The following is a 24,115-nucleotide window of genomic DNA, read 5'->3' as shown; positions in this document are numbered from 1 at the left end:
TTGGTTGTGTTTCAATTTCTATCCCTTCAGGTGACTACTCTTTGATTAAATTAAGAGAACATCGGAAATGTTCTCCTGCAAGTAAGGAATAAATATACCCTAACAGAAAATAGTGCAATTTGTCCTAAAAAAACCAAATTCTTTTCTTTACCTCTCTGACATTGTCACATTATGCCAGATTTTAAGACAAAATTGGAGGGACTGTAAATCAGCCTGACTCAATTGACTTTCATTGAGCTGATTTTAGGCCAGCAGAAGAGCTCTGTGCCAAGAGCTGTGAATGCATTCAGTCACGAAACAAGTCTTGAACTTGCAGATCGTTAGGATGGCTTAAAGAAGATCTTACCAAAGTAAATTCTGGCTTTTTTTCTTTCTGTTCTTTGAAACTTTGGTTTCCAGTGAGGTGACAGTGAGTGAGATCTCTACTGATGAAAATATTTGAAATGTATTAAAAGGAGACCAGAGTTCTCACCAGTAAACTTTTTGCCTCTGTCCCAGAATTTCAGGCTCATGGGACTGAACATAAAAGTCAGTCATACAGTTCTTGCACTAAGTGATATGGTAGTCACAATAAAAGGCATCCAAACTAGCAAAACTGAATGTAGTATACCCCTACCTCTGTAACACATCCTTAAAGATGCAGATATCTTACCTGGTGAGGTTAAATATAACAATTTTTTAAATGTTAATTTGCCTGGTTTTCTCTTTGCTTTGAACTGTTCTTAATCACCTAAGGACTGAGAGAGTAATCAACAAAAGTCCCCAGAACTCCATTTGTTGTGGATTTCCACAAGCTTGTCTGCAAGAGCACCTGCACTTGTACAAAGGCATATGCACATAGGCACTTGGGATTATTCAGCAGCACTGGTGAAGACATTTCTGGTGCAGTGGCATCTTAGTAGTGATCATAGGATGTTTCATGTTGGAAAGAATTTCAGGAGGTCTCTTGTCCAACCTCATGGTTCCAGACAGGAGGCTAATTTCCATCCAGGCTTAATCTGCAATACAGGGTCAGTGTGAAGTTGGATCTGGGTGAGTTAGGACTTTATCCCCTCAGATTTTGAAAACTTCTGAGGACTGGGAGAAACTGAATATCTTTTATGGGAAGCCCGTTCTGTGGTCTGAGCAACCCAACCAGAAAAAAGCTTTTGGCAATCTAAAGCTCTTGTTTCAAGTTATGCCCATTATGTCCTGCATGATACACCATTGTGGAGAATATTGGTTCTTTTTCCTGTTTGGATCTGCTTTTTGAGGGACTTTACCCACCATTTCTTCTCTAGGCTGGCCAAACCTTTATCCTTCATTCTTTCCTCACAGGGAGATTCATCCCTGTGAACATCTTGATGGCTGTCTGCTGAACTTGCTCCAGTTTATAGATGTATTTCTTATATAGTAGGGCTCAAAATACATTTACACATCCAGTGTACTGGTGAAACACTTAAATGATTTGGGGAATTTTCCCATCAGTCTGCACACTAAAGTTTATGATACAAGTTATAAGAATAAGGAGAAATTATATAGCCTTGGTAAAATGAGTTCAAATTGCACTTGGTAAATTGGCACATGAATTGCACAAGATTTTCGCATTCTGCAGAGGAGTTTGGATTTTTTCAGAAGTAAATCCTTAACTGTAAAATATGTTGTAAGAAAGTAGATGGAAGTATTTTAGTTTTGTTCAAGACTTTTGACTAGCCCAAGGTTTCTAAAATAAGCTTATGACAATGTAATGGTTACCGTGGGTAGCCTATTATTTTAGTTATAGTAGCAGAATACCTAAAAATTCTTGTTCTTCTCATTTGATTTCTGAGTGCACAAAAACAACCAGGCAGGTCCTCACTGTCTCAGAATTACAGTGACACGCACTTGATTGGAGATCTGCCTTTTTGGGGTACATATTGCCAGCAGGCTTGGAGTACTGCTGAAAGGTTGTACACTGAATTGCAAGACTTAAGCCTTACTCTGCTGAGAGCTCTTTATACTAGGGGACCTGATGATTCAGGTATGCAAAATAAGGCTATGTGTCTACTTACTATCAAGAGAAAGACTGTGCTTTAACAGTATTTTGCATATTATTATTGTTGTTGTTATTATTACCATTGCTATTATTATTATTACTAGTATTATTATTAGTTTACTAGTACCTGAAAAGGAGGTATTTGATTGATGAGAAAGTGCTTAATCATTAGCATTTTTAAGCAGATGAGTATCCATCATGTGCTAAACCAAGTGTGCATTTGGTGGACTCAGATTTATTTGTTGGATTCATCCTGTGTGAGGAATTAAACTTGTTTATACCATGAATTCTTGATGGCCTTTGGCAGAAGGTAAGGTCCCCCAGTTTCTCAAGATGGCTTTGGTTTTGGTTTTGTGAAATACTTACTTCAGATATTTTGGTAGCGTATTGAGTTTTGAAGATATTTGTGGCTAAACATATTTTTGACTATTTTTAAATTAGACACTCAAAGTATACTGTGGGGACCTTTTCTGGATGTTGTTTATTGCTTAGTCACAGGCATCTTGTTCAGCACCATCTAATTTAGCATGTCTCAGCCAAGGTAATGCTCAGATTTGCTGCAGAAACCCTGACAGCATATCTGTTTCCATCTCCAGACAAGCCTCTTTTCTCTCTCTTTTTTTCTTTGTAGACAACTGGGGGAGCAAGTAGAGCAAATTGATTCTGTCTACCCAAAAGGGGCAGGACTGCCCATAAGGGAAGTTTTCCTTGCACTGCTTGCTGTCGCTGTTGCCCTGCTGAGGGTGGGATGTGTGCAGCTGTACGAGCGCTGCCAACCGAGCGCGCAGCCAACCTGCTCAAGGAGCAAGCATCTGTAATGTCCCTAATTTAGCAATTTTAGCAGTGAAGCCAATCAGTTCTAATTAGTTTGTGATTAAAAACTAGCTATCTTCTAGGCTGTCTGAAGAGTACTGGGTAAACTGTCTTCCAGTTTCAGACTGAAATCCCCTTCCAGAAGGCAATGGTCCATGTCCTGTTCGTGCCATCAAGCAGTTCATTAACTAGCTGCTTAGTTCTAATTGATGGTGCTTTTATTTTTATCAGGTCCTGAAAAAACACCTTTAATTACACAAGTGAGGAAATTACAGATTTTCACCTGTGGAAAATCATGTGTTTCAGCAGTTGTCTACACATCTTATAGAAGAAAATAATGTTTCAGCATCACCAGTAAATCACATAGGTTTACTTTGACAGTAATGCATGATAAAATTACAGCCTATAGCAATCCAAAGTTCTTGAACCCGTGTTTTCCATTTTGACTGTCAAAAATTACCTCTTATCATACAGAAAAATATGCAACAAAAAAAATTATTTAATTTTTTATAACCATGTAGCATCTTTCCTACTGGCTACACAAAGTGAAACCTACTATTTCTTTCCTTGTGGCTACTTCTTACAGTGTAATGTGTTCATTAAATGGGACAGAGAAGGAAGAGACAGGATAGGGCAAATGTAAAAGTTAATGCAGCATTTTCTTCAGCTCTTAATATTGAAAAATGCTACTATTGGATCTTTTATATGCTTAAATTCATAGTTGTTCCTTTGCTGTGAAAAGTATGCTTTCATTGCCTTCCTTTTTCAGTTGCAGTTGAAAAAATTCTCCCACTGCTGCTTCCTGAACAAAACCCACTCTTTTTTCACATAAAAATTCTGTCATGAATACTTCTATCTTGTCTAGCTTTAAAAATTTCCCCTTGGAAGTTTGATACTGTGAAACCCAGCAGCAACTTAGAGGGAAATTGTTTTAAGATTCATGATTCCATTTATTTTCATTCTGCATTTGTTTTGATTGCATTGGTATTGAATTTTTTTTTTTTACATACTTGTCTTCTTAGCAGTGGAGCCCTGTGAATTAATTCAAATGTAACATACAGCTATTGTCAGTCCTTGCAACAATTGTAAGAAAATAGAACAACTTAATTTTTTCTTATTTTTATAGCAGCTGACTAAACAGTAGAAAGTATATGAGACACTGTTTTAAACTAGGATACATACTGATCTTTTTACTTGTCTGTCTGATGCTAATTTACGTATCTTCTTACTAGTGCAAAGCACTAGTTCTCTACTAGTAAACTATGTAGTTTAAGTTAGTTGCACAAGAAAGTCTCTTCAGGGAAGCACTTTCCTAAATGCTTATTTTTGGAGAGGATTTTTTTGGAACAAAAAATCTTTTCTTTAGGTTGGACAATTAGCTGTTAGATCTCCAAAGCTGCATGAGATGCATCCTACCTCAGCAACTAGCTGCAAACACACAGAGCTGATGAAAGCTTCCTTCCAAGAGCAACCAGAGTTATTCAGTACTTCATGTGAATCATGACTTCAAAACACTTAGTCTGAGTGGGAATTCACAGTACATTCCAAATCTATATTTAAATTCTCTGCATCAAAAAGCCATCAAATATTCATTGCAGAAATGGCCTTGTTAGGGTTTTGCTGCCCCTTAGCTTGCAGACTTCAAGCCAAGCCAGAACAGGCATCCAGCCCACATCACCTTCATGATAATTCAGCCCTCTGGTATCAGAAAAAGGACTCTTACATAAAGCTGCTGCCATTGAAGGAGCTCCAACTGAAGAGGCCTTGAATTTCTACAGTATCTATGGGTGAGGAAAAGGGCACAAAAAACCCATCTCAGTCTGCTGCTTTGTTAAATCACCGAGTGCAGTTTGCAACCTGCATTGTTCTGCTCTTTTGGAGCTTCTTATCAACCTAAAGAAAGTTGCTTAAACCTCTGTTTAGTAGTCATTAATATGATTAGTTTAGATGTTGCAATGTTGTTGTTGAAAACTTGATGCAGCTTTACTCTTTAGTGTCATAACAAATAGTGGCCACAAATGCTTCAGGGAGTGATGCTTGGATCCCTCTTTTTCTGTATATACTTCCAAAAAGTGCTTTCTAATTGCAAGAAAGTCTTTTCTTAATCATGATGTCAATCAAATTTGTAACTAAAAATAATACTCCTGAGGACAAAACTGCCTTCAGTTGCTTGTCTGAACCTTAAGTTTGTAAGCTCTCATGCTCAATAAGCAGAAGAAAGGATTTTTATACATACAGCTGTATGTGCTGGAGGTCCTCTGAGTTTAAATGCTAGCAGAAAGTGAATAAATTCAGTTGCTTGTACTGAATCTTTACTCTTGCTGATAGTCTTTGCTGTAGGCTTTGAAGTTATACAGTGAAGTCTGCACAGAATTGCTTTCAGCCTGTGGGGTTTTAAAATGGTACCAGTTATTTTAACCTATATTCCTGGACTAGTTACACTAGCAATTTCTTCCATAGATAGAAATTCCCATGGGTAATTTGTATTAGGAAGTGTAGATTCTATCTACATACTTACCTCGAGATATAATTTGTTTTAACTTGAGAAATTCAGCAAAATATTTGGTTGCCTATTCATGCTAACACTAATACTGGCAGTATTCTGAGAGAGAAATAAAGCACCTAAAGTTTGAAAATGTAAAATGTTTTTGCTATGGTAGTCTTGTGTTAGCAAACACAAAGCAAGTTTTGTCCTTTTCTCCTTTATCTTCATGTTTTTTGTTCAGAAATAGCAAAGCTAAAACTTTTGAAGTGGTTTCATTATGAAAAATGCATCTCTTTTTATATTTAAAACACTTTCCTGTACTGTTTTGATTAGGTGAAAAATCAGTAATGCAACATTTCATATTCACAAATCAAGTTGAAAAATTTTCATGTTGAAATTCCCTATTTTTGCTTAGAATTTAAGGAATGTTAATGGTAAAACTCATGATTTTAGGTTTGAAACATAATTTCATATTTTACTCTATACTTATATATGTACAATAAAATCTTAAATGTGACAACTATGTATATTAACCTTGTGCATTCCATTTCTACTTTTACAAGTAAAGAAAAATAAATATAATTAGAGGATTTTAAAAAGTATGATACTATAATAAAATAACAAGATAGAAACAACTGCCTAACCTTAATATGTACTAAAACTAGAAGTACAGAGGAATGAAAGAGACAGTGGATCACAAATACTTCCATATGATATGTGGTAAAAAATTTGTAGAAGTATAAGAATCAAGCAAAACTGATAAATCTCTGATTTCAATGTCTTTCCTAAAATAAAAATAGAAGAAGCAAGAGGGAAATGAGTGATATTTAAATGAGCATGTAAATATTTAGAGAACTTTCAGAATATATGTAAATATTATACAGAAATCTTTGGAAAAGTTGGCTGTGTTTTACTCTCTAGCTTCAAAGCTGGACAAAATCTAATGAAAATTATTGTGATGTCAGATATTAATTACTCTGCATTCTTGCTTTGCAATGAAATAGTCTCTCTCCCTTTTATTTAAACTTCCAAAGTGTCTTTCTCTTTTTCTGCAGGTATTTTCTGCTCTGATGTTGTCAGACACGTAGTCAGAAAGTGAATCAGTATAGGTGAATAGATCTCTACTTTTGTAGTTTCAAAACTGCAATCTGTTTATAACAAGGAAATACAACTTTTGAAAATTTTATACACTGTATCAAGTTCTGTTTATACCAAATTTTATGGGCAATTACAAAAATATGGACCATTCATGTGCCTGACAGAAATATTGTTTATTGAACTGTATTCTTTTATACACATTTTGTTTTAAATGCATGGTGTGGCTTCTTAGTGTGGCTGGCTAAGGAGACAACATATCCTGTGATGTCTCCTCCTTGTTTTCATGCAGACATTAGTGTTTAGCTTAACATATTCATCATAGCAAATCTTGGCTCAGCAAGATAATTTACACAACACTGTCACTGTTAGATGTAGCAGACTTGTTTATTAAATGTATGAGAATTCTGAGTGACTATGTTCCCCAACTCCATACTTTTCAAGGAGCAATAATTAAGCAATATTAAGGCACTAATTTGGGTAAGGAAAATTTTCAAGTCTGATAACAACATTCAAACTGTTCTGAGGGACTCTCTCAATGTACATAAATGAGTAAGTAGAGAATCTTCTTTTTGCAATGCAAGCTTAGTTTCATTTCCTAAGAGAAGACACTACTAAATATCACATGCAATAACAGGAGTAAAACACCCCAATGTAGATATGATAATGGTTTAATTTAGATTTGGTGTATATTTGTGCGTTTGTTAGTAGTGTTTTGCTGAAACAAGTGTCCAATTTACTGTGAAAGTCAGGAAAAAGATTATGTTTGCAATGAAAAGGCCAAGAATTTTTTAGATACTTCAGTTACAGGATAAAGCACTAAGAAAAATTAGTTTTTCATTTATGGTGATGTTAAAGTGAAAATTATTGGAGCATATTCATTTAAGGTGAAATATTCTTTCTGCTATTTTGTATTTAAAAAGTGTTTAAAATATGTGAAGTTTCAGTACAGTTCTGAACAGATTTTTAAAAATATCTGCATGATTCTAGGGATTGAAAAACTTTTTTTCTTAGACTTTTTCTAATTGATCGTACTGTCTTGTAGGGATTTTTAAATTTTGTTTTACTGATGTTTTTGTGAGTCAGTGTAAAGGGGAATAAGCCCCAAAAATTGCATCAAGGGACAATTCACTAAATCACAAATCCACATCCATCAGTTCCCGGAGAACATCAGACAGTTAAACTGCTTCATTTCACTGTCTCTGCTTCTACATTCTCAATTTTCTCTTTGGAATGGCTGAGAAAATTGATATAATCCTTGGCTTCCTCCCTGAATTGCTTCCTGAACTGACACCACACTATTACAGAGCAGCCGCAGGTTTTGTGCTGCTCTCTGCAAACTAACTCATGCATCACTGTTACCATACAGCCATTAGAAAACTCAGCTCCCCTGCCATAAACATATATCATGCCCTTAAGTTTCAGTAACAGAAGATGATGATCTGCATTATTTGTTCAGGGAGATCAAACCCTATAATGTGTGGGGAAAGCAGCTGAATAATCAGGAAGGCTTCAATAGGAGCAACATATGCTCCTGGTGCTTCCTGCTGAGCCTGCTGGAATGGCTTAGTTACAGATGCTGGCTTCCTGTGGAATAAACTCTTGCTGCAAAGGTGGGGAGTTCTAACCAATTCTGGCAAATAGAGGATCATCATGCCTGAGCTGAAGAGTGGGAGACCACTCACAAATTACTGTGTTTTAGCTGTGATTGGGATTGGCCCACAGAAACAATCAATTGAATACAGTATTTATTGGAGACTTTGCTTCCAAGTGCAGCTTAAGTAAAACAGTTTTGAGAGCCAAGTAATGGGAATAAATAATTTAGCAGTAAGTAAAAAATGTGAATTGCAACTATGAAATACAAATATATTGCTAGATATCCAAAATACCCCAACTGTCTTTGAGCATATATAAAAAAGGAGGTAAAGAGAGGCAAATGGAATAAAAGCTGTTAATGAGAAAGCATTCTAAGACAATTGCAACTTTTTTTTCTCCCCTCTTCTACATTACTTGTCCTCCCACCATTATCCTAGAAAGATTTCTCCCATTATTCAAAGCACAGTCCATAAAAGATTTGTTTCCTGCTACATATGAGAGGGGACAAGGTCACAGAAGAGTAGGTGGGATTGTGAAAAGGAGGGAGGAATGCAGGCTCTTGATAAAGTACTTTCTTTGGAGGTGACAAATTCATAGTTAGGAGATTCTTGGCCTTCCTTGTCACTGCTAAGCAAACTGTTCTCACTGGCTGAAGGACAAGACATGCCAGTCTAATATTTTGTTTCGTTCTGTGTTTTTCTTTAACATTTGGAAACCAAGGTTTCCAAATATAAGGGTAAGATACATAAATCAAACAGTCGCCAACACAAAAATAAGTGGTTCAAAATAGAATAAAGGTTACTCTATAGCTGGCAGTTGAGTTTGTAAAGTAGACATAGAATATGTCCATTTTTATTAGTAGTCCATTAATATTAGTCCATTGCTGGGTGTATCAATAAGCACACAGTAAAATCTCAAGTATAACACTTTTAAGTTAGCAAAACAAAAGATCTAGCTATAACAGATGATGATGAAAAAGTAGTTTCCATTCTAAGGGAAAGACTATGACATTGCAAAATTTCTACCTGAGAGTTTTCAAAGAGGAAGGTTGGAAGTTTTCTGTGTTTTTAACTTTGATTTTTGTAAGATTTTGAGAATTAGTACCCCGAAATAGTGGAAGAAGGCTTACAGTGAGCCATTATTTGAAGTGAGAATGACAACTGATCTGTGCACTTTTGTTCCAATCAGTTCTAGACATCAAGAAAACAATAACAAAGGAGATTGATGAAGAAAAAATGTCCATTGACTAGAGGTTAGGAGACAGTACCTTGAAGCATCCTGTTATTTCCTATGTGGAGCTCTAGCTTTGTGTTCATACTGTCCAGCCTTGGAACAGGAAGATTTTATGATTATCTTGTCAATATTACGATACTATTCCTACTCACACTTCATCCCCTGTGAGCTCTCTCTGCTCTTCTAAACTATGGAGCCCTTCTGCTCTTCCCACAGTTCTCTAGTGCCCAAAACATTTCTCAAACCCTACACCCTCACATTGTTCCAATATGAAGCTCTAAACAGGTGTTGTATACAAGTTCCTTGCCTTCAGCCTCTTGTTTTCAAGTAACAAATTAAGATTTTAACTAAATATATGGGATGGAATCTAAAAGATATCAAAATAATAAGGAGAGATAATGTAGGTTGCATTTTTGCATAAATTGCTTTCAATAATACAAAATGGAAACAGATTTATGAGACAGATGGAATGGGATTTCTCTGAAATGACAGGAGAACTAGTGATTTCCAGAAATGGGACAGTTAAATAAAAGGTATTGTTTTCCCTCTAAGACAGGTATATCCATTTGCTTTTTTTTTAGATTTTTTTGTATTCTTGAGAGAAAAACTTCATTCTGAACTTTTCCTATTATCATGGACCTAGGTGTGTGCAGAAGTTATTTCAACGTGTGCTTTAAGATTATCATTAAGTTTTCTAAAACTTGGATGAATTATGCAACATTTATCACCCAGCAAATTATTGCCCTGCTGGTGAGATCAGCAATTTAAGTTCTGGTTGTTGAAGATCAGTTGTTTCTCTCTCACAGGTGATATCATCACCCATGTATGAATTCCTTACCTCAGCTATCTTACATTAATCTTTATTTACTTACTGCATGATCTTAAGTTTTTAATGAAGATACATTTTAATTTATTGTTGTAAAGGCCTAATTTATCTTGATTATGTTCCCTGAAAACTCTTGATCCCCAATTTATACCCATGGATTTGACAATACCACCTGCTTCACCTTCTTCCCCCTCAGACTAGTGGCCCAAGTCACATCCCTACCCACTTCATCCATGTCTCACCTTTCTACTGTTATGCTGTGACCTTTCCCTGTCATAGCTGAGTTACACCAAACTGAGCAGGGTACACATTTTTTTTCCTGCAGCATAAGAAATACAGGATGAAAATGGAAAATGATGTGCAGGTATGGAGGCAATACCTCCAGCAACCATCTAGCTTGTCACTCAGGTTTGCTCAGGAGTTGCAAGAGTACCTGTAGCAACTCTTTCACTTTTACTGGCTTTATGGGATCATTCCTGTGGCTTGCTTTAGTGTTCCCAAAAGAGGTTTCCAATGGATTGATCCAGGGACAGCTGACATTTCCTGGGCTAATGTCATTGCTCTCCTAGAGCTTCTCAAGTACTTACCAGTACATGTCTACACACTTTCTTCATTGGTCTTGACATCCTGCTGATGTCAGATTTGCCCTTTTCAACAGCTGGATTAGGACACCTGCTGGAAAACACAATGGCACATTTCTCTGGATTTCTGTTGTTATGGGGATCAGGAAGAGTTGATCAGGAATTGGTGAGCCCAGTTCATGTCTCAGTTCTTGACACACTGTCAGGTTCGAGGACTGGGAATACCTTCTCACTCTATTTATAATGACACAGCTTAAGCAATTTTTCCAGAGGAGAATCTACAGGATAAGAAATTGAAATGATCATTAAGGAAGCATTAAAGCATTTATTTTGTGAGGTACAAATTTTTATGTTCCTTCAAGTCACCAATGTGTGTAGAAACTTGCCTTGTAGAGCTGAGAGTCAAGCTATAAATGAAACAATTACTACTTGGCATACAAGTCTGAAGAAAAATTATAATCATGTCTTCCAATCAAGTGCTATTATATCTGTAGGAGCTGACCATATTTATGGCTTAGACAATATGCATAATTTTGTTGCTATACATTAACATCTATTTAGAGCAGTGCAGTGTAATTTAAGTTGATGAGTTCTTGTCATCTAATTGTTCGTTTAGATGTTTGAGAATTCCAGGATGAGAAAATGAAAAGCCAAGGAGAAAGGCACATAATCCCATTTGCTGTGTTTTTAGTTATGCAAAGCACAGAGAAGCCTTTAGCCTTCTGGGTTTGACTGATTTAAATGTGATAATTCTGTGATGGTCTTTCCTTACCCCTTTATATGTATAGAAACACATTCAGTCCTAATAAATGAATTTTTTCCTCTGTAACTGATGTGATTAATTAGTTTATAAGTAACATATCTGTGAAAAGTAAACTATTATGCCATGGAAGAAATTCATGCAAAAATGTCTTATATGCATTTAAACTACAGTATAACATAGGGAAGAATAAAACTCTTTTTCCACTTTTAAAATCTGTATCACTTAGTACAGTATGATTTCTTAAGTCTTTGCAACCATTAGTGTTTTATGATTTAGAATTTATTACAGAAGATATTTCCATTCTTGTTCACCAACTCCCCACTCCTCAGCATACACCTATATCCATTTATGTGATGGGAATTACATTTGTGTTGGCAATAGAAGTGGATCTTCTTTTAGCTCCTCCTGTCTTGACCATCCTATTTAGAGAATGTGGAAGGTCTGGGAGTGTGTCCAGACTGCTCTGTGTCTGCAGCAGTTCTGTAAACTCTGTCCTTCACTTGTCCCACAGTCCTTAACAAGGCAGGAACAATTAAACTGGAGAGCACACGCTCTACCCATCATTTGCTGTTGGAAGGTAGTTACCAAATGAAATCAGTCAGTAAATTTGTAAACTAATTAAGCTTCATGTTTTCCATCCTTCATGTCTTCTTTCATGTCTGGGCAATACACTACAACTAATTGTGTAATTTTCAGCATGCTCAAGGAAAGATTTTTCCTGTTTATTTATTTGCAGTACAGTTGCATTATTCATTAATTATTTGTCATTCATTAGAGAGCATATATTTAAAAATGTCTGTAAAGCTACTTGTACAAATACCAAAAATGATCTCTACCTTCCTCTTCAAATGGTTTTTAGCTTTTTAGGAAGCAGTGATTTTATTTTTTTAACTAATCCCTGAGGAGAAATAACAGCACACCATGATTTTTCAAGGCTATCTATCGCTTCCAGTGCTCAGGGGTGTTTAAAGCACAAAGCACTACTGCTTGTCAGATTACAGATTTGTTCATATGTTATTACTGGAGTGCAAGATGGAGGTACTGAAGGGCAGCAGACAAACAGAAAAAAGCTTCTGAGTATGCTCCCTGGCATATGGGCTTGCATACTTTGTCTAAAGAAATGCCTTGTGTCCAGTATATTTTCAGGCACAAACAGTGTACTTTTATAAATTTGGATTCAGCAAGATTGATATATTGAACTATAAGATCTGGTGTTTATATATAAAAAAGAGACACTAAAAAGAAAATGGAGAATTTTTTTTTTAAACTATGCAACAATTTTGTCTCATTTCTAAATAACCTTAAATTATAGGATTGGATTATTTTGAAATTGAATGAGTTGATAACCTGGTAGATAACCTAGGGATCTTGTCTGTTCACTGAGGCAAGAGGAATTTGATGGTAGATTTCAGCAGGGCAAATTTCACATAGAGATTTGCCAATCACTCACTTTTTCCCTGGAAAATGAAGATTTCAGCCTTTGAAATCAGGATCTGAATTTTTATATAGGACATGGGATTTCATGTTGATTCTTTACTTAAAATATAATTTTTCTGAGCTTTATTTTTTAGCAATTCTACTAAATGTAAAACTTGCCTTGTACATGGACATTGATGATGAATTTGGGCAATTCCTGCAGAATAAAAATTATATGATGTATTGATTTGCTCTGTATTCCCTCTGAAGGATAAATGTTCCTGAAGGAAACAGCAAAGAGTACATGGTTCTCAACATGAAGCATAACTCACTAGTAAATACAGAAAAATGTCTTAGAATGAGCACTTTTCACTATGGAGACAGATGGTCACATCACTTGGCAAGCATTCAACTTTTTTCTCTGAGATGTTTAAATAATGTTTATCAAACAATAGACAGGGATAAAAATCAAGATAGCCTTACATTTATCTAAAACAGAACAGCAGGCTGCTCTGGAGCTGTCCTATAAATAACAATAAACAACTCTTGAATGAAAATCAATAAGGTGGAAAGAGATTTTTTCTACTGGACTGTAGAAATACATATATCTCCATATCTTTTCTTGTAATGAAATGTTCTGTCCTCTTTCCTAGCCTGGAAATCAACGTACTCTTTACATACCTGGCAGAGTGTACAACGATTAGAGGCAAAACCAGATGGCCATATTTTTCCTTGTCTTGTTTATTTAGGTGATGGATAGACAAATCCCAACTTTACTGTCAATCCAGCTGTAATTATTTACATTCCAGTGTGAATTTTTGCAAGTGCTCATGCAGGTACTCACTTGAGCACACACAAATAGAAGTAAACTCTTTCTCTTTCTTCTGCAGGCTTAGAAAGAATTGCAAGAGATTCAGCCTATGAACAAGAAGGAAAAGTTCAGTTTGTCATTGATGCAGTGTATTCCATGGCCTATGCTCTGCACAACATGCATAAAGATCTCTGTCCTGGGTACATTGGTCTGTGCCCAAGGATGAGCACAACTGATGGTAAAGAACTACTTAGCTATATCCGAGCAGTAAATTTTAATGGTAAGTTACATGTACTATTTTTTTGCCCCTCTCTTCCTTAAACGTTCCATAAGTGACAAGTGAGGTTTTATTCTTTATATGGGATACTTCAAGGCACAGTGGAAAACAGGATTAGAAGCAGTTCTCATTTAATCAGAACTGTGAGTTTTTCCACCTGCTCTGAAACCTCCAGTGTATTTTTCATCTTAATATTTTTTCATGCTAACATTAAGCTGTTCCCAAAAGAGGCAGATGTTAAAATATGAATCTGTCGATCAAAATATTCCAGTGAAAAGCTGCTATTATGGAAACAAATTGAGGACTTGTACAGTATTATTGATAGAGTAAAATCATTTGATAGTGGTTGAATGTGTGTTTGCAAGAGAAAGAAGTAAAAAAATACTATTTTGAAAATCACCTTCTGAAATTAATTAATAATTGCCTTACATAAACAAATAGCGAAATTACTTTCAATTTACATATTTAAATTTCAATTAAAACTCTCACTAGCAGTTTTAACTTCTTTTCTATTTCATTTTTTTGACTCAGTAATTTAATGAGCTTAAACAAAACTACTATTTTTAAACAACACTACATAATATACTGTGGAGCTCGGATCTGCCTGCTGGGCAAATGTAGTTACAGGTGCTCGTGCTGTTAACAGTGGAGGCCTATAACAAACAGGATTAATTGAAGAATCTAGGTTTGAAATGTGTAGCACATACAAAACCCTAAATTATTTCTTTAGAAGTCATAATTATTATGGAAAATATTTGCCATTATTTTACAAAGAAATGGAGTTATGTACTTTGCTCTGTTTTGGTTGTTTTTTTTTGCTTGCTTGGTGGTAATTCATGTACTACACATGGCTTCTAACTATGCAGAGAAAAGCACTCTCTATCACAATTTATGCCAGTGACCTCAGCTGCAAGCACTTTTGAAAAAAGCACAAGGTCATTTTGAATTTAACTTCTGAGTGGAAGATTTTTTTGCTTTAGGTAATACACCAGACCATTTGGTTGATACAAATGCTGGTTATAGTTCACATTTTTTTCTTCCTATGCAATTTTCATGAAAAAGGAATCCCTGCCTCCAGGAATATAAAGTTAAAAGTCTTAACGATTCTTTAGTGATTTTAAAGAACATCTGGATCATAGTACGTTGCTGGAAAATGGGAAATACTGTGATGATGACAAAGGTAGGCAGCATATTGTAAGGTTTGTTGTGATAATTATCTACATTTCCAGTAGATTTTTTTCTGGGTCTGTGTTAGTAAAGCACAAAGTGATCTATTTTCATTTGGTGAGCATGAATGTTTAGCATAATAAGATAAGCTGTACATTTTTTAATGAAAGCTTCCACTCCCTAGATAATTGTATTTCATCAATACCTGTCATAATTTCTGTTGCTAACTCTAAATATGGCAATAAATGGAGATGAAAGCATTCTGGACACTAATGAAAATGTATTTGATTTTGAAACAATGATTTACTGAAAGAGAGGAGAAAAAAAGAAGGAAGAAAAAGAAGCATTTACTTGAGATTAATTTCCTGTCCAGTGGGATATGTTAAATATTCCCTGTACTAGGCTAGTCCACATCTTGTACCAGTGTACCAATTTTTTGGGTGCTTTATATGCCCAAACATTTTATTTTCTTAGTCATGCTTTCAGAGGCATGAGAAGAAGATGGTCTTAAACATTTTGCCTTTTCCTATTAATCCACAATTCCTCTTCTTCAAGGCAACACTACTGCTGTGTCTGACAGAGGTGAATAAGTTACAAGTCCTTTTGTGCTGGCAGTAAATAGTAATGCTGTGTGTCAGTTTTGATGTGCATCCTAGCCTCAATCAGTAATAGTGTCTTATATTAAAAATTAACTGATAAATGAAAGGAAAACCCTGGCTTTCTTAGCTATATAAGACACACTTTTTCTACCTTGGCAATCACAGCATCACAGCCCATCTGAAGCTCTCAAGGACCTCTACCTACTCCAATCCTCTGCCTAATTCAGGGTCAGCATAATCAGGTTATTTAGGACCATGCCCAACCAGGTTTTAAATATCTTCAGAGGTGGAAAATCCTCCAAAATTCTTTCTGTGTACTCAATTGCAATATATAATCATATTCACAGTAAAAAAAAAAAAAAAAAAATCAAAAAGTAACTGTTGTTTTTGAGACAGGCAGTTTTTCATTTTCTTCAATATTAATTTCCCTGCATGATCCTACCCTTATGCATATTAAACCAACTTGTCACCTCACTTAATTCAGTATATCCCTCTTCACTCATGTAGTAGTGAGTAGGTTTAAATCCAGTTAATATGCTTATACATTCAACTCTGTGGTTTTCACCTCACAAAGTGTGATCTGTATTCTGAAGGACCTCTGTGAAGGGTATTTGCAAGGAAAAGAAAACACATATTTCTGTTTATTGGAGTAACTTATTTGCTTCTGATTGCAAGAAATCAATTTGAAGAGTATTTATTTTTGTTTATTTAGTTTATTTTAATTTACAAATTAGGAAGATTTGCTTCCCTGAAGGATTCATGTGTGTAATATTCCATGACACCTTCGTGGCTGAAGGGTGATCATAACCACCAGTGCACAGTGAACTGATGTGATTGATAAGACATTTATTTCTACTCAGATTTTCTTTCACTTGTATGCTAAATGCAGAAAATTTCATAGTTCATAATGATTTTAAATGGGAGAGAACTTGATTGGTAATAGAAATAAATTTATTTGTACACATGATGTTAGTTACTGTTAACTGTAGATTCCTGTTTTACTGGTGCCTCTGTTTTTCCTAGGAGAGCTAGGAAAGAATGGTCTCTAGACTCATTAGTTTTCACTTAAAATGGGCATTTAAAAATTAATTTAATGGGAAAATAAACTTCTAACATATAACTAGTACTGCTTATATCTGTGTACATCTAAAGTGTTTTTAAATGAAAATAGAAAAGCAGTGTTGTGAGATATGGCACACTTAATACCTTGGGTGCTTGATGGTTTTAGTAGACCATAACCAGCCCATCTGTTTCTTTGATCAACAAATATTTAGACCTTTTGAAAGTTTAATGGCTCTATTTAACTTCCTTTTTTTCCCCAGGAAAAAAGTGAATGTTATCATTTAAGATGTCCTTATTTTAATAAGTTGCCACATTTGAAAGATTTTTCCTATCACTCTTTGTATCCAAATGAGATATTTATGCAAAACTGGTGTTTCGTATTTAAAATTTTGTAAAGAGAAGAGTTTTTCTGTTAATTAGGTTTATAAATAGTGATATGCACAATAGTGTAATTGTGGCATGATTCAATATGTTCTCCCATCACATTACTCTAGTGCTCTCATTCTATTTAACTTCATTATTCTGTCTACAAAACAAGCAGGTGTTTTCTAAAAGTTTTTTACCCTGCCATGTGCTGAGTGCTTCATGAGAAGAGTTCTGTTGAATTCAGCATAAATGCTCATCAGTTAGTGGGAACATGAGCATGCATTTGCAGTGGATGGAAGTGTTTCAAAGGTGGTTTTCTTTTGATTTAAAAAAACATAAAGTTTTATCTTTGTACTTCCTTCCAGGCAAAGAATTACAGCAAGGATACAGTGCTATTTCTTGGATGGGAGTAAAACTCTCTTTCTTCCTCCCACCTCTCTTGTGTGTGTGTCTCTCTCCTCCCAAACTTTTTCTTTATAGTCAGTGTAGGGTAGTTGTTTTTTGCCTACCTTTGGTCATACATTTGTGTTTATATTTGTATATACACATTTTAGAACTTTTAGGGATAAATGTAATTCTGTAACAAAATGTATTTACAGATATTACAATTTGAGTTTTACACTTACAAAGGTAAGGGCAGCACTTGACCTGTACTGACATACTTGAGACATCTTATTTGCTTTGGTGGGCTATTTGTCCTGGGGAGTAATAGGGATACATGGCAATTTGACTTTTTTTTATGCAAGCAGGGATAATTGAGAACAGAGCAGAGAATAGGTAGAAGCACTGACTCCCCTCTGCCATCAATATTTAGGTAAATGTTGTCTGCTTCTTGAGGAGGTCACTGCAACATCACTTCCCTCCCCTGGTGAAGAAAAGTCTTGAAATATATTCTAAGTGTGCAACGTTTTCTTTGTCTTGTCTGCACAAAATACAGCAACTGTATTGCTTTCTCATATTTTGTAACAAATCTACAATAACACTGGTACAGGCTCCTTAAAAAAAAAAGTGGAATCTCCATCCTTGGAGACCCTCAAAACCTGGCTGGACACAGGCAGCCTCCTCTAGCTGAGCTGCTCTGAGAGCAGGGGTTGAATTAGATGATTTACAGCTCAGTCTTGCCATGCTTCTGTAACATTACCTGGACTTGAAAGAAAGAAAAATATTATCACCTAACCCTACTTTACCATGTTTTACTTTATTCTTCTGGAACTAATTTCATAGTCTGAGTGGACAAGACAGCCTTGCTGTTATTTGTTTTTTAGATATGTTAATTTAATGCCTTTGAGAAAAGATTAATTTTGGCTGAACACACAGAGACACACTGCAGCATTAACCCCATTTAAAAAGGGAACATCAAAAAAATTCATCCTGAAAGGGCAGAATAATACCAGAGAATGAGAATAAAAGAACAGAAGCTAGCAGGCTAACTCAAAATAAGGTGTTGACTAAAATAAAAATTAATGATCACTCTACATTGCAATATTTTTTTTTTGAGAAAATAGCATCTATGCAGAACATTTAAAGAGACCCCAGAAGAATGAGATTTTTCATAAAGAATTTTGAACCCTCTAGAGAATCATTATTGTGGAATCAGCTGTTTACAAAATTATCTTCTGGTATCTTTTGAAGTTGCTAAGACATCAATCTATGCAAAAACTCTCTTAATATTCAGCTCAGACTGTTTTAAATGTTTTCTTCAAGAAAGCTGACACCTCTCTATTCTTTCCCTGAGTACAAAATTTGCATTCTCAAATCATTATTTATCATTAAAACAGAAGCTTTAAAATGGAGCACTTTCAGGCTGATAAGTTTTGACATTTTTTGAGGCATTAAGCACAATAGAACTAAATGTCCCACCTAGAATGTACTGGTGCTATGCTTCTCAGGTTTTTAAAATTCCTCCTCTCAAGTCTACAACTACTCATAGAGAAAAAAACCTTTTAGAAATAGTTTAAATTGGGCACATCTTGCATTTTTTGCAAGTTACATAGGCAGCTCATAATTTAGAACTTTTTACTGTCAGAAGCACTTTGGATAATAAGATGCCACTGCTACCATATTCTGATAGGGTCAAAAAACTGTCTAAGTATAATGTGAGATAATAGCAGATGAGTAGATCAGATATGGACAAATAAGATTAACCATGAGTTGGGAAGGGCTGAACTCTGCTGACCTTGCTAGGACTCACTTTGGTAGCAAATCTAGTTTCACTAATCTGTACTGTGATGAGAAAATAGATACAGCTCTCAGCAGCAGGAGTGGGAGTGGCAGGGGGAATGTTTGTTGGAGTTTTATTAAGATCAGTGATGTTTTTTCTGTCATACTTACATCACAGGTCATAATTCTGTGTAATTTTTTCAGAAATCTTGGTAGTGCAGAGAAATGTTTGAAAACATGGCTAGAGCTTAAGCAAGCATAGACTTAAATTCATAAAATTCAATTCAGAATTCTTTTCATGTACATTTGTCATAGTTTCACAGGTGTCTGACTTGGTTTGCAAATGCACTGGGGGGACTATGGCACACCACTTATAACAAAGATTCCTGATGTCTAGTTTCCTGAGCCTTTATGCTAGATGAATTAAAGGGTTGTTACCAGTGTTAATTTATTATTGGGAATTAGCAGGGAATGATTTCAAATAAATTCTGCTTTGGCATGCTAATTATTTTAATGGAATTAATACAGGTGGCTGTACAGGAAACTGAAATTGCAGAGTGATCTGAATCACTCTTAATGGATTTAAGTAATGCACAGCCATAATGTGAGCAGGCACCACAACCAGAGCTTGGAGCTGCTGTGATTCTGAGGAACATCACGAATCCATCTGATTAAAATCAGTGATTATGAAAATTCTTGGTGTGAAATTAAAATGTAGAACCTGAAAGCAAGTGCAATTTATAGCTGTGCTTTTGCTTATGTACAGATCTTAAGTACTGATTAATTGAGCAATATATATGCTCCACATACAAAATTCATGATGCAGAACTTGACTGAGGTCAATTCTGTTTTGAGAAACAAGATCTAATTCATAAGGTATTTTAATAATTAATATGTAAGAGATGGTGATAAAGGATTTACTTTCATTACTCAATGAAAATTGATTTCCATCTCTTGATGGGTAAGGATGTCCAGATATATCCTTTCTAATATGATCAAGTGAAAAACTCAAGCTGTAGCAAAGAGGCAGAACAAATTAACCCTTGTCATTCCAAGCAAAAAAGTATCTGAGTGCAAAGAAATTGTGGGGTTTTTTACCTCTTAGTCTGTGTAATAAACATCACAGTTTGAATTCTGTATAATTTTTAAGCTCTTCAGAAATCCTTACCTTTATTAACAGGAAGAAGGACTGACTGACACATGTTTTGAGGGAAGCAATACCTTGGAAAGTTTCCTAACTGGAATGTTTAAATTTAAAATCTTCTAAATCTGTCAAATAAAATGTAAAACTTTCTCATTTTCCATTTGTTGATCTATGACCTGTTTGGTAATACAACTGTTCTGCAAGCCATCAGGACAGATGTGAGGGGAAATGGATTGGTTTTCACACCTCTGTAACTGAACAATTTGAGCGTTATTTATTTTCCTACGATGTTTCCTTAAAAATGAAATAAGACACATTAGAGAGAATATAGAAGGAAAAAAGGAAAAAGGTTTTGTTAATGGCACTTGAAAGTATAAATAAGCTGCATTTATAATTAATTTATGTAAAAAGTGATCTATCTAATAATGGCCTATAAGTGATAAACACAAAATATAAGGTAATGCTTTAGGAGGGTCACTGTCATTGCATTATCTTGATAAATCTTGCATTCTAATGTAAAGAGAAAAATTACAATTTCTTTAGGAATGACAGTGAAATCATGTAGGCTAAATACGTTAGCATAGGAATTACAGTGAGGAGAGAATAATTCTAAAATCAATGTGATAGACCCTGTTACCAGATATGACCTCAACCAAAACAGGGAGAAATTGAGAAAACTAAGCAAGGTGTTCAAGAGGAGAGAGACAGGATTCAGTTTATTCCTTACAGGCCAATTGCTTTCCTTGTTTCAGTAGCTGGTGAATTCCAGTGTAAGTGTCTTGTTCTTCATGTAACTGGAGAAGGCTGGTACCTCTCAAGGCTACCAGAGAGATCCTGTTCATTTGTATTTAGGCACCACAGACACTCATTTACTTCTGTGTGTTTTCTGCAGTCAGCTGAGAGTCAGAGGTTTTCTCAGTGACTGGTCAAAGCATATCTAATAGTATGAAATATTAACTATATTTATATTAACTATATTTATATTTAACTAGATAGTGTATCTTAGAAGCTTCTCTAACCCAGCAAACGAAGTATTTATTATTATTTCTGAGAATTAAGGTATCCAATAATTTGGCCACCTAGCACATTATGTTTTATCTTGAAGAAACTGGACCCAAAATATTATGTTTGTTCCTGCAGTAGTTTTTTGCATTTGCAGTTCTAGATATATGCTAACTACAAAACTCTTTGTAACATTTTCCCACATGTTTTAACTTAAAGTGAATAAGGATTCAGAATTGCTCAAGACATTTCTCATTAGAATTTACTGATATAACAATTAACAAAGAAGTAGAAAATTGATCTATTCAGGTTAAATTAATAAAGGAAAAGTGTTAGCAGATGATTACAAATTTTATCTTAAATCTGTGTTCTACAAGCACAATCACATTCAAATATCACAGCTGACAGAAACTGATTCTAGTTACTACTATTCAGAAGTTTCCAGTGCTTAAGAATTAAAACCCAGTGAGCCAACCCGAATGCTGTGAGATTGTGACTATCTGACTGAATTAAATTGACTCACCCTTTTAATTTCACATTTGGAAATGGAGCAACATCATCAGTTTGCACAAATATTTCTTAAAAAGTAGATATTAAATTTTCCTGTTCATTATTTAGTTGAAAAAAGAAAATAATTATATTCTAACAAATAAATCTCAGAAATAATATTTTTATCAACACTAGGCTTCTAAAGTTTTAGCTGTACTATATTCAATAGAAAATTCAGTGTTTATTTTATTTGGTCTGGAATACCAGTGTTCATCAACCATATTGGACACCAGCTATAAAAAAGTCATCACTTCAAGAACTTTAAAGGATTCTTAAAAATATAAAAAAAACCCAAATCCAGGTCAAACTGGCAAGCAAACAGATAGAAAAAAAGTTTGCATTTAAAATTACTTATTTTTATTATGGGTATCATCTAGTCACTTAGATGTGACTTTGAATTTGAGTGTTGCATTTGCTGTATACTGGAAGATAGTTCCTAAGAGCTTGGAAAGCATGCTAATAACATAGTGTTACCTGAGCCGTATGCATTTTAAGATTACTGTCCACATGATCATGTATTTTTTGGATTAGTGTTTCTGTGCTGTCCACATGCTTTGCTTGTGTTCTTTAGGTACAATGATTGGTCGCTGTCCAGAACTTTGCTGCCTACCTTTATTTTGGGTATTTTAATCTTGGTATGCTGTTTTTTTAGTCTATTATCTTCTAATTTAGTACAATTTATGTTTTAGTAGCTTTGAAGGGTTTCAACAAGTTGTAGAAAAACATTTAAAAATGTTTTCTTTTGTATACCTATTACAAATATTGGTTTAAACTAAGGATTATGTAGAAAAACAACTAAGCGTTTTAAAAACAGTAAAATATGCAAAAAAATAACTAGGCAGCAAAATATGGAGAAAAACAGTTAAATATTGTTTGGCTAGTGCATATGAAAAAGACCATGGCCTGGACTTGTTTAGACATGTCACTATGGCTTAGACTTGTTCAGCATTACTGCAGCTCTTATCTCTATGTTTTTGAACACAGCTGCAAAAAAATCTCCCTGTTTTGCCTTCTCCCCCTTTTGCTCTCAAATCTAATCTTAAAAGCATGAAACTCGATATTTAGCATAAGCAAAACAGACGTCTGGGGATACAAACATCATGAAATCACCCTGAGACACACAGTAAGAGATAGGCCTTGACATGCACTAAATGAATATTTCCCTGGGAGCTCTGTGTTTTTCAGTGGAAAGACAAGGGAGTTTGTGCTTACTTGTGGCAGGCAGAGGATAAAGTTTGTACAGACTTGGTGGAAAAGCAGGATCTATAAATCAAATATATCAGCCAGGCACTGTCCTCTGCTGCCTGCTCAGAATTTTTTTTATTCAAGGTTTGCCATACATATACTCACCAAACACTTAAAGAAGAGAAAAAATGCAAAATTCTATGTCTTATGGAGACCAAAGTAATAGATTTCCTTCTTTTGACTGTAAGACCAAGGAAACAGATAAAATCATAGAAGACACATTATTGCTCACCCTGAGCTCCAGCTGGATCAATGTTTGGTTTTCCTGTATAATTCTTCAGCTACCCGAGGACTACCCTGGACTTGCTCCAATATAGCTTGATCCAAATGTATTGGCAGTGTTCCTGTGTCACATATAATCACATTTTATAAATATATCCCTAGGTAGCATCAAGTCACAACTCATAATATGGCCAGTTATGGTAGCTGTGTCCCACTTTTTAGAGGTGATTATTGTGCATTTTAAGGGAAGGCAGAAATGATATATGGAACCTCAAGTCATCATCTGCATGCAGGATATGCAGCTACAGGGCAGTTAGGCTCCTCAAAACATGCCAGACTGTGCAAACTTGAAAGGCTTATTTAGTGCAGTCTCTGGTGTGGCTCTTCAAGTCCTACCCAGACCTCTGAAGAGAAAGCCTCAGGATATTAGAGTCCACTGCTTATCATGTTAGAGAAAAACAACTAAAGGTGCTTGAAAATAATCCTTATATTGACATACAGCCACTGTGGGAAGGTTTCTGCCAAGCCAGCTGGCTTTTAAAGGCTCCAGCTTTTGATAGTTGCAAATTGTTGTATTGATCCTCCTTTATGCATGGACTAATTGCAGCTCAAACACTGATAATTTTTTCTGTTTGTCACTTTCCCCATTTCTAACCAGCAGGAGATATTGTTTATGCACAATGTGCTTA

At 35.2% G+C, this 24,115-nt stretch overlaps 1 protein-coding gene across 4 annotated transcripts in view; it reads left to right on the top strand.

Annotated features, from left to right (window-relative positions):
- The window catches only part of GRM8 (glutamate metabotropic receptor 8), a 309,552-nt gene that overhangs the window by 176,919 nt on the left and 108,518 nt on the right, over nucleotides 1-24,115 (top strand). For all 4 annotated transcript variants that reach the window (XM_079304728.1, XM_079304730.1, XM_079304731.1 and 1 more), the window contains one exon: nucleotides 13,713-13,913. In XM_079304728.1, coding sequence (XP_079160854.1) covers nucleotides 13,713-13,913 — 201 coding nt within the window. The remainder of the gene's footprint in view (nucleotides 1-13,712; nucleotides 13,914-24,115) is intronic.

Source organism: Erithacus rubecula (assembly GCF_903797595.1).
Source record: "Erithacus rubecula genome assembly, chromosome: 4".
Lineage (NCBI taxonomy): Eukaryota > Metazoa > Chordata > Aves > Passeriformes > Muscicapidae > Erithacus > Erithacus rubecula.
The sequence above is the reverse complement of the archived record's forward strand: the minus strand, read 5'-3'. Positions and strand labels throughout refer to the sequence as shown.